The sequence below is a fragment of the Lissotriton helveticus genome, chromosome 3_1, assembly GCF_964261635.1.
Source record: "Lissotriton helveticus chromosome 3_1, aLisHel1.1, whole genome shotgun sequence".
Classification (NCBI taxonomy): Eukaryota; Metazoa; Chordata; class Amphibia; order Caudata; family Salamandridae; genus Lissotriton; species Lissotriton helveticus.
This window is the reverse complement of record NC_136061.1, coordinates 414,033,001-414,048,130: the sequence shown is the minus strand read 5'-3', so window position 1 is coordinate 414,048,130 and position 15,130 is coordinate 414,033,001. Positions and strand designations below refer to the sequence as shown.

Sequence of the window (15,130 nt, the reverse complement as noted above, 5' to 3'; positions counted from 1 at the left end):
AGAGGTCTGACCTCTCGGTAAATAGCGGCGCAAAATTGCAATTTCGCAATTTTAAAATGCTTCATGAATTGCATTTATGGAATCTCAAATAGAGATTCCTTAAATTCAATTCTTTGCAAATGTGCGAATTCTTAAATAGCGAATTTTGCATTTGGGATGATGAATCCCAAATGCAAAAATTGCACTCGCAAAAGGCAAGATTCTGAGAATCTTGCCCTTTGCGAGTGCAATTTAGCTTGATGAATCAGGCGGTTAGTTCTGTCCCACCATCCCACAATATATACGAAATCTCTTGTGAGTCTAATATGAGATTTCTCCTGTGCTAGAAATAAATTTGAACTCGTCTGAACTGGCTATGCCCCCCTTATCTTCTTGGAGTCCCTGCAAGATTTCTGCAGACCAAAACGTGTTGATGCTTCCCCCTGCATTATGTGTATGTTAATCTAAGAAGGAACACCACCATTTAGGATTATGTCTAGGTAGGTGAAAAGTCAATTCCCCTGAAACATGTGTGCCACTGCATGGTGTCCTGAACAATTGAAACAAGATTTATACTAACATGTGGGATAGATATCAAGTGAACCACATTGGTCTTTGTCGTAGTGTAACCTTTACCGCATCCCCGTTACCATGCAGCACCTTTACCACAAAGTCTTTACCAAGCATGCCATTTTTAGGGAATTTACACCTTGGGACTTCACAGCGCATATAAGTCATTATTGTTTCTTAAATGTAACTACATGGTGATACATAGATAAATATAAAGTATTTATGTAATTTAATTAGGTAAAATGTGTGGATATGGGTACGGAATAATAAAGGAGTTTTAGGGTTCAAGGATGGATTTCGGGTTAGTAAGGTTTTTTCAAGTTTCATAGGTGGGCAGGGGTAAGGTATAGAAGGCTTTTTACGGTTCAAAATAGGTAGGTATAAAGGGAAGTATCGAATAGTAAGGCTTCAGGGATGAATAGGGTTAAGGGGTAGTAAGGAGTTTTTAGGGTTCAGGGATTGGTAAGGAGTAGCAAGGGTTTTTTGAGGTTTCAGGATTAAGTAGGGTTATGGGGTAGTAGGGTGATTAAAGGATTCATGAATGGGTAGGGGTTAGAGATATTAAGCGGTTTTAGGATTCAGGTACGGGTACTGGTAAAGGAAGGTATGGGATTAAAAAAGGGGTTTTGCATGGGTTACCCCCCCCAAAAAAACAGTTTAAAATACTGTGAAAAGGAGGTTTAGGTGGTAACAGCCCAGAAATCTAATATACATAATGTATATATATCCATGTTCAATGGGTGGTAAAGAACCACAATGTACTAGAATGGGTTGTAAAGGTCGACTCATTGTAAAACATGTGCGGCAAAGGCATGCATGCTAATGACTGCTATTCATCTTTCTACATTGCTAAATAAATAATTGTGGAGGAATATTGTCTATGAACAAATGGCATTTAAAATATATACATTTTAAATGTGTACACATTTTTAAAATAAATGAACTGAGGAAGTGGAGAATTTCCATGAAGTGATCAGAGAGGGGCTCAGATATGGTTGGTTTATATACTGTGTGGGTGGGGGTGCAGTGAAAATGTGCAGGTTGAGGTGGTGGCACTTGGTTTCAGAGACCAGAGAGTGTCAGAGACTGGGGCCAGTGAGTGGAATACAGTCACAGGAAGCTATGGCTAGCTTTATTTTTAAAGCTCAAAGTGTGGTCTTTGATTGCCACTGCTTCGTGTGCCTTTTTACAGATGTGAAGCAAGGCCTTCGCGCATATCTAGATGAACCTTCTGACACTTACAGTAATGTCAGGGATAGGCTGTTGCCTTCCAGCCTCCAACACTGCCTCCTGCTCCTGATCCGTCACGGGTTCCTTGCCATCGAGGCTCGTCGGTACACCACCAGCACTTGGCAGTGACACTGGGGCCAGGCTCCCAGCCCCCGCCTGCTGCACTCTTCTCTCAGTAGATGGTTCTGTGAGGCCATCACTGGGGCCAGCAGGCAAACTGTAGAAGACACGGCAAACATATAGGAGAAATAAAGACACAGCAAACACCTCTCCTTCTCTGCCGTTTCCTTTCTAGGTATTCTTTTTCATTCTTAGTTTGCTCCTTTTGAAACATGTTTTACTTTCTCTTTATTTGTCACTCTGCTGATCTCTCTTTTTCCTCAACAGAAATATTTTATCAATCTCTATGGCTCTCAATCTTCAAGTGTTTTCCTCTAATTGTAATTATTTACTTGTTTTGTATTCATGACTTCTCTCCTTATTTGCTTCTTCATCATTAACTCTTAGGTTTTTAGTCTTTAAATACCTATTTTCGTTTTGTGCATTTTTTTTCATTCTGTACCTTTGTTTCTGGTTCTTTAATTCTTACCTGTTCTTTATTTAATTTTCCATATTATCCTTTACCTATATGTCTTTTGCTCATGTATTCCTTTTTTTTCAATATATTTTTATTGGCAGTCCTCAAATGTATCCCTGTCAGAGCCACATTCCAGGGGAAATCTTTCAACACTTAACAAAATGTATCCTATTTTTCTAAATTGGTGTGGATGTTTTTCCCATTGTGTTTTGTTTTCACTTTATTGTTGTGTAAGGGCTCCATAAATACTTTACACATTGCCTCTAAGTTAAACCTGACAGCTTTGCTGCCAAACTACCAGAGGGTTCGGCAAGGTCAATTTAGTGACCTTTGTGGGTCACCCCAACGAGGATTGCAGTTGATGATTGAATGGGGCTTCCACTCCTCTCAGCCAATAACTCAATTTATTACAATGGTGCTTAGTGGACGAATCCAGTACTTATGCTTGTGTAATGCCACTCAGTCATGTGTGCAAAACTAAACATCTCTAAAAAAATCTAACATCAGAATTGATTGTTTTTTAAATGCTCCTAAGTTTGTGATTCTTCAATTTTTTCCAATGTTTTTCCAAATTTGAGTCTTACCTCACATCTCTCTTGCTAGAATGCAGTTTGATCTGATCAGGATTGTCAATCTCAAGGTGGCAGAGCTGGAGGAGAGAGGGTTGAATGTGGGAAAGAGGGCAACCAAGGTGGACATTTAAAATGCTGTCAGAGCCTTTCAGGAAGTCAGAAGGATGCAGGCTGAAACAGAGGAGCATGAGGAGGAGAACCCTTCAGATAAGGAGGTAGACATCGAGGAGGTGGATGAGGGAGAAAGTGGCCTGGCTACATGTCCTGAGCTGCTGCAGCCTGGGGAAGTGGACCTCTTACCCGCAGGAGCAAGGTCCCCTGCCATCAGCAGTGTGTCAATTAAAAACCTGTCTTCTGAGGAACTGGTGGACAGGAGGGCTGAGAGGGAGCACAAGCTGCAGCGGGCCAAATTGAAACTGGAGGCTGTTTCTGTTGTTAAGACTTTCCACTGCGTCTTGATGAGAATATTTGTATCTCTTTACTCAATAACTTCTTGGAGATATGGGGCCAGATGTAGGTTATTCTATTTTACCGATTCATAAATACCGAATTTTACCGATTCGGTATTTATGAATCGGTAAAATAGAAGGGGGGAGATTTAGGTAAATTCGGTAATTGAATTACCGAATCTGTAAAAATCGGTATTTACCGAATCGGTAAATACCGATTCGGTAATGCCCATTGATTCCTATAGGCCTTGAAGCCCATAGGAATCAATGGGCAATACCGAATCGGTATTTACCCATTTGGTAAATACCGAATTTTGCAAGCGTGCTGGGGGTGTCACTTTGACACCCTCTAGCACCCCGAATACAGGCATGTGTGCCATGTGGCACACAGACATGCCCTAAGGGCATGTCTGTCTGTCACATGGCATAGGTGTGCATGCACACATGTGCATGCACACCTGGATTCGGTATTTTACCACCCAATTGAATTGGGTGGTAAAATACCGAATCTGTATGGGCTTTGGGACTCAGAAGAGTCCCACCTACATTTGGATTTACCGAATTGGTAAAATTACCGATTCGATATTTTACAGAATCAGTAAATTTACCGATTCGGTAAATTTACCGATTCTGTAAAATAAATGCCCCTACATGCCAATTCTTAAATACCGGTCGGTAACGACCGAAATCGGCCGTTACCAACCGGTATTTAGGCTCCTACATCTGGCCCCTGGACTATCTCCACGACCGCAGTGATTTGTGTCTACTTATTTTAATCGATTCTCTTAACAAAAACATGACACTTTCTTTTTTAGTTAAGTACTGATTTTTCCATCTAACTTGAAGATGAACTAACAGTCATCTTTATAATTGTTGTTCCCATAAGATTGATTTTAACGGCACCTCCGCCATTAATGCTATCAAGTTTGTGAGATTTTTCCTAAACTCAGGTAAACATTTGACTCTTTTTTTCTAGCGACACAATATTCTAGCTATTTCTGCGTCAGACATGGGATACCTCATTAAGAGGAAGAGTACTTTAAAGATTCTAATACAGGGCATTTAATCTTGAGTTACATACCCTTCTTTATTATTTATTTATTTATTTATTTATTTGTGCGTTTTTATATAGCGCGGACTTTACCCGAAGGTGTCAGAGCGCTTCACAATAGGAACCGAACTGATACATGAGAACATTACAAGTGAACAAAATACAAAAGCAAACGTTAAATTAAATGAAGCAATAATGACAATCGTGAGCAAACAGAATACAAGAGGTAGCAAACGGTGCATTACAAAAGTGACAATCGTGAGCCAACAAAATACAAGAGGTAGCAAACGGTGCATTACAGGAGGAAAAAGTGACGTGTGCAGGTTACAAAAGTGTACAAAGTAAACATATAGGTATAATACTGCAATATATGGAGGACACTCAAGCACAAGAATAAACGTTACGTAGGCCATGGTGGCACTTGTGTAGGCATCGAAAATAAACAAATATAAGAGGTAGAAAACAGTGTGTTACAAGAGAAAGTGACGGGTGCATGTTACACACGAGTACCAAACACAGGTAGAAAGAAAATACTGCAATAAATGGCAGACTCTCAAACCACAAGAACACACTGGGAAGACACTTCCATAGTCATGTGCAGTAGATTTTTCTATAATGGAAGGGCTTCCTTCAGATAATAGAGAGGGCATGGCTTACATTTGGAAGTGTACTAGTGTACTTGTGTACTAGTAGCCTAATGTAGTTGTTTTCTAATTGCAGCTATTGATGTAAGACGTTTCACTTACATCTTGTGTATACCACAAGTGGTTTAAGGCAACATTCAGTGGCCTCCAAGCTGGTGTTATCTTCTTTCTATTTCAACAGGGTATTCAATCATCATTGCTGCCATACCATATATTGTCTATACCATTTACTTATCTCTCATGCACTTCTTGGAGAAATGGCATCATTAATAAATGCCCTTCCTAGTTATACAGTATTGTTTCTTTATAGCGCGTGAGGTGCATGTGGTTGACCAATCTTTTAGGCTGGGCTCTATGCCTTTAAGTAATCTTTGCTACAGCGGTAACCTTATTATCTTGGGTGCACTCATCATTTTATGTTTTGGCCACATCTAAATCAGGATTTTACTCTCTATTTTTAATAACAACCTTCTGTTTATGTCCTTTTATGTTGGTGATGGTTGTGACTCGTGAGGCTTTACACTTTGCATGAATGGTTTTATTATTGGATTGATTTGAAGTCACTTACATTAGATTTAACTTCATGTTGGCTGGTGTGACATTTTACTTCCTCAAGCCCCGATCATGGTGAAGGTTCTGACCCACTTTGTAAACTAACCTGTTTTATCTTTAGGAATTATTTAGATGTTAGCGATTGGGCTAAGCATAACATGTCATATATTTACAGGTACTTTCAACAATATGTAATGGCTTTCCTGATAAAGGCGGGTTGTTTGCCGAAATGCGCATGGATTATATTTCTGGATGAAAGAATCAGCAATACAAGCCACACCTTTGATCTAAAAAGAATTAATTGGTTCTATTTATGAATTAGTCAAGTCAAGTCAAAAGATCTTTATTCGGATTGTGGAACATCCATAAAAGTACATATAAAACCCGGCAGAAATAAGACATAAGTAACACCCACATAATTACAAATTCATAGTAATGTACAGCTTTGTCATGTGCAAAGAGGCAATCATTGGTGCAAAATGTACAATGTGCAAAATATGCATAGTGCAAATATTTCAGTCAATGAGCAAAGAGGCGCAAGACCGTACAGCTGTTTTAAAAAAGCAGCTCACTCTAAAAATGACCTCATCCGTCTTTAACAATAGCAAATCTTTAAAAGCTAATTTAAAATCAGTCAAGGCATTTTTTCTACAATACGGCATTAAAAAGTGCAAAGTGTGCATTCTATAAAAACCACAAAAGAAAGTAAAATGGAGCAAACTTTGTTTGTCGCCATGGTTACAGGGACAGCTTAGATTTTCCACATGTTTGTTAAAGCCTAACGGGAAGCTAAGTAAATTTATAATGCTACCGTCCCTGAACCGAAACAACAAACTCCTGTTCCACCTGCTTAGCTTTATGCGAAGATAGCCCTGGGATAGGGCATAAGGTTTGTCGCTTTGCTCCCCAAGAGAAATATATCTGGATGTGGATGGCTTTGCCAAGTCACACGTTAGCCTCTCTTTTCGGTAAGAATCATACAGAGCCTTTTTTATTAGGTTCTTATGCGTACAGTCAATCATTTTCGGGGATTTAAAAAGATGTCCCTGCCCCACACGCGATAAACTGTTTTCCACAGCCTTAAACCAGGGTATGAAGTTAGCCCTCTCACAATTTCGGCAATCCATAATGATATCACGCGACAGGGAGGCAGCAGGATTACACCAAATTTTTATCCAGAAAAGTGCAGGTCTGGATCTTATGAAGTCCTCTATATAGTGGAGGTTTAATTCCCTATGGCAAACAAAAGTTGGTGCAGTAATAACCCCCCCCCCAAAACCTTCCAGCAAAATCTGTTTTCTTCAGTCTGTAGTTGGGTACAGTTCGAATAACCCCACACCTCAGCACCATAGGTTCCTACAGGTAAACATTGCGTTCTATAGATTTGTAAGAGTGATATAATCACATCTGCCTGGATAGGTTGGCGGAGGGAGGTTAAAGAGTTTATAGCTTTGCTCATTTTGTTCCTTCCCTGGGCAACGTGGGGCTGCCAAGATCCGGTATTGGAGAATAACAAACCAAGATAGGGGAAAGTACAAGTCCTTTTCAAAATATTGTCCCCTGACAGGATCTGGCTTATTTTATGACATTTTGGGCCACTTGACATTATGAATGACTTCTTAAAATTGGTGCAGTGGCCCAAATCTGCCATATATTTAACAAAACCTGAAATTAGGACTCGCAATGCATTGGGTGTGCGGCCCACAAGGACCGCATCATCCGCATAGAGGAGTGCGGGGACAGGTTTGCCATTGACTTGCGGAACATCATTAGTTAATTTGCTCAAAGAATCACTCAATTCATTTATATACAAAATAAAAAGCAGGGGGGCCAGAACACAACCCTGTCTGACCCCCCTGCTGATTAAAATGTCATTTGAAACTTCACCATCGTTGTTAATACGAACACGGGCTTTCAGGTCGCTATGGAGATGTGCCAAAAAATAAACTAAAGATTCGTCTAAACCATAATTCAGCAGGACTAACCATAAGCGGGAACGGTTAACAAAATCAAAAGCAGAACTCAAATCCATAAACCCAAAATATAAAGGTGATTTTTTGGCGATCGTGTATTTGGCCGTGAGCAGGTTTAGGTTTAAGCACTGCTCCACCGTGCCCACTTTGCTTCTGAAGCCTAACTGACATGGGTGTAAGATGGTGTTTTCTTCCGCCCAGGTTCTAATTCTGTTAAAGAGGACCCTGCCTGAAACTTTTAACGTGTTGTCAATTAAAGATATGGGGCGGTAGCAACCAGGGTCAAGTCTATCGCCTTTTTTGAAAATTGGTACGACAGTGCTGCTAGACCATGTATCCGGGACGGGGGTGTGGGATAAATTATTAAAAACGTTGCATAACAAGGGTGCCCAAAAGTCGGGTTCAGATTTGATTTGGTCGATGGATAGGCCATCAGGGCCGGGGGCTTTATTCCCAGCACTTTCGGTGATGGCGTCCTCCACCTCCGACAATGAAATATTCAAGGGCATTACTGCTGGGACAATTTCTATTGGGTTGCCAGACGCAGAAGCATCATAGATCTTAGAGAAATGGTCAACCCACGCATCCCCTGTTATGTTACAGTTAATAGGAGAAATGTTAGACCCCAATGATCTAAGATTCTTAAACGCCCTCCAGAACCCGCTTACGTCTCTTAAGGTAGCTGTGCGGACAAGAGAGTCCCAGTGGTCTTTTATTAACTCTTCAGAACGGATTTTTAGAGTGTGTTTGTATCTGAATCTCAGAGTCCTTACCAGAGACAAATCACGCGGCACAGCAATAAGGGCGGCCCTAAGTTCCCGGTTGGCTTTAGAGCATGAGGTATCAAACCACCTGGGATTGCTATTGTTATGGGCTGAGACAGGTTTAGAAATTTCCATTTTTATAGCCTTGCAGAGCTCACAAAATGAATTAACAATGTCAGGCCCGGGGCTGGCAGTAGATAGACAGATCGAGGCTAGGGTAGGATGTTTTTTAATGACTCTAGCCAAAACACCCTGGTTGTCTATCCCCTTCCAGGCCACCCTTAGCCTGCCTGTCGAGGCCGTTACGTTTTTGGCCCCAATTTCTATTCTCTTCCCTGGGTTTTTAATTGATTTAAGACAGATTAGTATTGGGTAATGGTCACTATACGTGGACCTAATAACCTCTGATTTTAATAAAAGATCCTCAAGGAGGGAGGAAATAAATACGTAATCTATGGTGGTTGAACTCCCACGCCAGATATAGGTGGGGACGGGTGCGTTGTCCATACCAGTGTCTAATTTCTCCATTGCGTCAACTAGGTCACGTGTAGCTAGCAGGTCAAGTAATTCTTCTCCTCTCTTGCAGGGTGGGGTTCTAAGGTGAATGTGTGCGTTAAAATCAACTCCTAAACAGATGCCATCGAATCTGCCATATTTTTGGCCATCCACAACTTCATCAATAAAATTAAACAATTTTAGGAAATTGGTGTTAGAATGGGTTGTAAAGTCATTGTTATAAAAGTTAATGAGACATAACTTCAACCTGCCGGTATATCTCAACGCCATAAAATTATTGTTATTTGTTGGGAGTGGTTCAATATTGACCCCCGCAGTGATTTTGACCCAGATGGATAGACCCCCACTGGCACGACCAATGGGAGGGGAAGGGATGATCAAATTATGGCAGCTGTAACCTTCGAGGAGTAGAGGTCTCGTGCACCAGGTTTCCTGCAATATTAGAACATCAAAGCTGGTTACCCAATCAATCCAAGACTTTATATTCATTTTAGCGCTAAGGCCTGCGATATTCCAACTCAAGATTGTTAAATCCTCGGAAGCTGTAGTGGGGATGTGGCCCTGGGCACCTTTTAAGGGATTGAGTGACGCCCTACACCTGCCTACTGAATTGGATGGTGGCACAATGGAACAAGTAGACGGATTTCCTGCAAGGACATGCTTATTAATATGGTCACTGACAGAAGTATTAGGTGGAGTGTATAATGGTCAGTCCAAGCTACATGTTTCTGCTAATGCGGTGTATCTATTAAAAAGTGGAAAGGACGGTGGGGCTGAATAAAGTTGCCTAGGTGGGGGCCTATAAAAGCAGGCTAAAGGCAAGGGAGTAACAACAGTGGATGGGCCCGGATAGATGCTGTTGTGGTTGAGTATGTATTTAACAGTGCCAGGGCACCTGAAGTTTACAACAACGCAGTCCCCATTGAAGTCTTTACGTAGGGGACCGATCTAGCTCACTCGACGGGCAGACAAAATTTCATTTGAGATGTCATGACCTACCCCCTTATGCTTGGTCAGCCAATCGATGCACTTATTGTTCAGCTGGACCCAAGATTCGCCTTGCCCATCCTTAAGGGGTGGCACGCCTGCCAGTACTAGGACGTATGGGCAGGCATCGGGTGGTAAGTGCAGGGCAAGTTTCTGAGATTTTGTTGGTGGTCTGCTAACGGCCGGTTGTCCCTTCCTGGCATCATTACTGCTTTGTGCCACAGGTTTTGCAGTGGTTATAATAGGGCCCTCCTGCCGTGTGCTGTTGGTTGTGGTGGTAGTGTGAGAAAAACCAACTGCTGCGGGAGAGGTGGGCTTGGCTTTCGTGGCAGGTTTGATTTGCTCTGTATTAGCACGTCTAGATGTAGTGTTGACTATTGGGGTGCTACTGATAGCTTTGGGCCCACCCTTTGAACTGCTACTGGTACTGGGCCCACCACACAGAATAACCTTGCTGGCAGACTCTAGGGGCTAGATGTAGGTAATTTCATTTTACCACTTCTTAAATACCGAATTTTACCGATTCGGTATTTAAGAAGTGGTAAAATGGAGGGGTGGGGGGGTGATGTAGGTAACACAGAATCGGTAAATACCGAATCGTTAAGATTCGGTATTTACCGATTCTGTAAATACCGATTCGGTAATGCCCATTGATTCCTATGGGCATTGAAGCCCATAGGAATCAATGGGCATTACCGAATCGGTATTTACTGATTCGGTAAATACCGATTTCAGCAAGGGTGCAGGGGGTGTCACTTTGACACCCTCTAGCACCCCAAAAACAGGCATGTGCGCCATGTGGCACACAGACATGCCCTCAGGGCATGTCTGTCTGTCACATGGCATAAGTGTGCATGCACACCTGAAGTCGGTATTTTACCACACAATAGGATTGTGTGGTAAAATACCGATTTCTGAAGGCCTGTAGCACTGTAAACAGTGCTACCTACATCTGGCAGTTACCGAATTGGTAAAAATACCGATTCGGTATTTTACCAATTCGGTAAATTTACCGATTCGGTAAATTTACCGAATCTGTAAAAAGATGCCCCTACATCCCAAAAAGCCATTTACCGGTCGGTAACGGCCGAAATCGGCCGTTACCGGCCGGTCAATGGCCTACTACATCTGGCCCTAGGTCTTTCAAAAGACGGTCACCCCTCATCTGATCGAGGCTAATCGCCCCTTTCCTTTTTACCTCTTCCTTTTTAACTAAAGTTTCTAATTTGTCTAATCTTTTAAAAACAGTATTAAATTGTTTGATCAATTGACTTTCCAGTTGTTTAAAAATAGTGTCCACAATTGTCTCAATAAAATTCCCATTGGGCTTGGATTGAATAATGCTTTCAGTTAAAAAGTCAGTTTGTGTGCCCAGGGAGTTATGTTCATCGACGATTGGGACAGCCATCTGAGCAGGTTGAAGGATTTCAAAGTTAACAAGGTTACCCTCAGATTGTTGCTGTTTCCCTCTAGTCCACATACTCTGTGGAGTTGGTTGGTTCTTATTGCGGGCAGGTTGCTGCCTTTTGTTTATTGTAGATTTCAGGGGACCCCTTTTCCTTTTACCTTCACCAGTTTTGTTGCTCGGAGACTGGGATAAAATAACAGTCTGTACAACACAGTCGGGCTGAGCATCGATGGTTATGACAGGACTGCTAAGACTGCTAACCCCAGGCAGTATTTCCAGCGAGGTTACCTGGGTAATGGGTTTCAAGATAGTTATTGCTGGTGATAGCGGTAAATTGTTAGAAGGACTAGCTTGGGAGGACTGCAGGTGACTAGTACCACAGCCCAAAGACATCCTCCTTTCGGTATTAGCAATTTTCTCATGGACCATAGTAAGAGCATTTTCCAGTAAATGTTCAAATGAGGAGGGTGGGGCAAAGGGGCTTACAGGGGCGGGCGTTGTGGAGATGATATTACGTTTTCCCATAATCACTTTACCCCGGCTCACCTCTGAATGCAGCTCTTAGAGAGGTGGCCCGCCCGACCTCTGATGTCCTCTGAGGGCCTAAGAGGGCCCGCCCTTTGCCCGGGCTTCTCCCGGTTGCTCCCGCGTGCGACTCGCGGTGGCGCTCCTGCAGATAAGGCGCCTCCTGGTGCGTGAAGAGCGTCAGTCCAATGAGCCCCGGGGCAGCTGGGAGTTGTGGTTTCCCAGCTGCGTGAGGCACCGGGTGACTGGCGGCGGTCATAGGAGCCGTTTCCCTCACGGCAGGATGTCAAGGTGAGGAGCAGGGTACAGACGCCGTTTCCCTCACGGCTTGCTAGCGCTTTGAAAGGATGCCCCACGAGCGCTACGGCGCTCCTGCAGATAAGGCGCCTCCTGGCGCGTGAAGAGCGTCAGTCCTGTGAGCCCCGGGGCAGCTGGGAGTTGTGGTTTCCCAGCTGCGTGAGGCACCGGGTGACTGGCGGCGGTCGTAGGAGCCGTTTCCCTCACGGCAGGATGTCAAGGTGAGGAGCAGGGTACAGACGCCGTTTCCCTCACGGCTTGCTAGCGCTTTGAAAGGATGCCGCCTTTTTCTATTTATGAATTGTTTAGCAATCATTTTGTGTAATATTTACGTACTATGCCATGTTCAGTTTAGTTTTTGCTCACCAATGAACAGTCATTTTAGTCTATTTATGTGATGCTATGTTGTTTGATTGGTTTTATGGAGGTAAGGTTGTTGTGTTGCAAGATGATTTTAAGATATTAGTGAGATTGTATTGTCATTAAACCCTATAAACGTGAAATTTAGGGTATGCAATTACAGTTAATATATCAGTTGGTATTAAAATAAATAAGTATTTTTCATATATTCATATTTATGGCATCTATAGGGCCTCCAGCAAACCTTTGAGGGGCCCATCACTGAACAGGAGATGAAGGAAGCAATCAGAACACATAGGAGTCTCTTGTGAATTTTTATTCTCATAGTTGCTGGGGGGATTTTTGAGTACAATAGGTTGCCAATAAAGAGCCACCTGTCAAGAGGACCTTGGTAGAGAGAAAAGTGGCCCTGGAGAAGAGAAAGACTGAGGTGAGGCAGAGAGAGCATTGGTTAAAAAAAGGCTGGAGCACGGATGGCTTTGGAGGAGAAGAAAAGGTTTTTGGCTGATGAAGGTGGACCTGAAAGCTAAACAACTCAGAGAGTCCAGCATCAATGACGGCAGCAACATCCCAGTATCCCTTGGAGAAAAGAGATTACACATACCTAAAGACTTGCTGCCTAGCTTCATGGTGGGGGACAGGGTTGGGGTGCAAGTCTTTAATAATAATAAATAAAGGGAAGCTTGTAAAGCGCTTGGTTACGCTGAGAGCGTGTCCCCGCGCATATACCCGAAAGTGAGGGATTTTTTGTTGGTCCTAGGGAGGGGGCCCAAATGAAATACCCCCGAAGAACACAGCCCTTGTCAGAAAATATGGACTCACCCCAGAGAAGTACAGGTTGAAGTTCAGGGATAGTCAGAAGTTGCCCTGTCAGTCTGGGGTGGATTCTGTTGAGTATTTCAGTAAGGGACTGGATCGTTGGGTGAAGGGTAATGAGGTAAACACTTATGAGGAACTGTACAATCTGTTTTGAAGAGAGCACATTTCAATCATTGTTTTCCAGAGCTACGTCAACACCTAATATATAGCAAGCTCGCTGGTCCCAGGGAACGTGGCAAAGAGGCTGACCTCTGGCTCAGCACCAGCGTCCACAAGAAGGTACCTGGGAGTGACACAAAGAATAGCGGTTCAGGTTCCCCCCCACCAAAATGAAGGGGGGCAAGGTGACACAGACAGGCCGAGGCAGGGGGAAAGGGTTCCCATGCCCCTTCTGAAAAATGGGGTTCTGGTGGATAGTGGCCCAGGATGCCCCATTTCCAACCCCAGTTCTTTGACTTATAGAAACGAAGGGAATCTGTCTGTCCTACACACAGGTAGGAACTCTACAGGGGTGGCCTTAGGAGGAAGTAGTCCCCATTAGCAAGGGGTAGAAAAGTCACTAGTCTCCCTTAGTTGGGAGCTAGACAGAGGGTAGGCTTGTGATCCCGGAGGGTGGAAGTCATCACTTAATGCTGGTGGTGATGTAAAGTTTGTGATGATCGCAAAGATTTCTTTACAGCTATTGGAGTAATTGTCTATGTGTACTGCTAGAGCCTTCTTCTTGGTTTCTCTCATTGGCTGGTGGTAGCTTCTGAGGGCTGCTTTGTAAGTTTCCCTGTCATTGTCGTGGTGGTTAGTGCTCCATCTTCTTTCCGGTTGTTTACATTGTTGTTTGGTTGAGTGGAATTCCACAGTGTACAAGCTAGCCTGCTTCGGGGTCCTTTTTTGTGTATTGTGTTTCCAGGGGCTAGGAAGTCTGCTCATTTTGTGATCCATTCATCTACCTGTTTGATGTGTTGTTCAGGTCATCAGTAGGGTTGGTCTGGTTCTGGTGCTGGGTGTCGAGCCAAGTGGATTCTATGAAGCTGCCAGGCTTATGGTGGTGGATTTTGACTGGCGAGCGATGTTGATTAGGAATTGGATGATAGTGCGATCAGTACAAGTGAGAGGGGCAGTTGGCAGGTAATTTTGATGTTGTTGAAGGTAGTGAACACCGAGTCAGGTATGTCCTGCGGAGTGTATAGTTCCAGTGGCGTGTGGTGTCACCAGATGTTTCCAAGGCTTTTGAGGAGTAAGGTGGTGTAGGTGTTGTTCCTGTCTACCAAGTGGAAGTTGAAGTTTCCTAGTAGGATGTAGTCTTTGGAGTCAACAGTGAAGAGGGCGATGAAGTCTGCAATATTGTTGGTGAAGAAACATGCTTGCCGGGGAGCGTGGTGAGCAGTGCAAGATAGTGGCAGTACCTTAGGAGAGTTCTGCAGTCAGCAGAAAAATGGCCTGCTGTCTGGAACTGACCCTTTCATGGGGACTGGGCAGACCCGAGATGCCCGGGGAGGACCAACTGCATCGACCCATCCTAGTTGCTGCCTTGACCCCTCAAGGCTGATGCTGCGGGCTTTGTTTGGACAAACCCAAAGAAGGAGACCTGTTCTTAGTGGGGTAGGTGACAGGGAATGCCGCAGTGGCTGGATATAACCCCTGACCTCCTGTTCATTGTTGGGCTCTAAGCAATACCAAACCTGTGCCTCGCCTGCCTGTGCCGCACTAGACTGATGCCCACAAGGGGCAGCTGGACTGCCTGCGGACCCAGGACCGGGGCCTGAGCCACATGGTGGTGAATCGACTTGCACCGGGAATGAGGTTAAAGCACAGAAAGGGGAGGCCCTTCTCTTCCTCCATTGATACTTTGGCTGTGGACCT

General features: G+C 43.6%; 1 protein-coding gene across 1 annotated transcript in view; it reads right to left on the bottom strand.

Moving 5' to 3' along the window:
• Positions 1–15,130, bottom strand: part of KIAA2012 (KIAA2012 ortholog) — a 758,941-nt gene that overhangs the window by 104,205 nt on the left and 639,606 nt on the right. Inside the window, exon 19 of the mRNA XM_078680227.1 lies at positions 1,792–1,996. Within this exon, the coding sequence (XP_078536353.1) occupies positions 1,792–1,996 (205 nt within the window). The remainder of the gene's footprint in view (positions 1–1,791; positions 1,997–15,130) is intronic.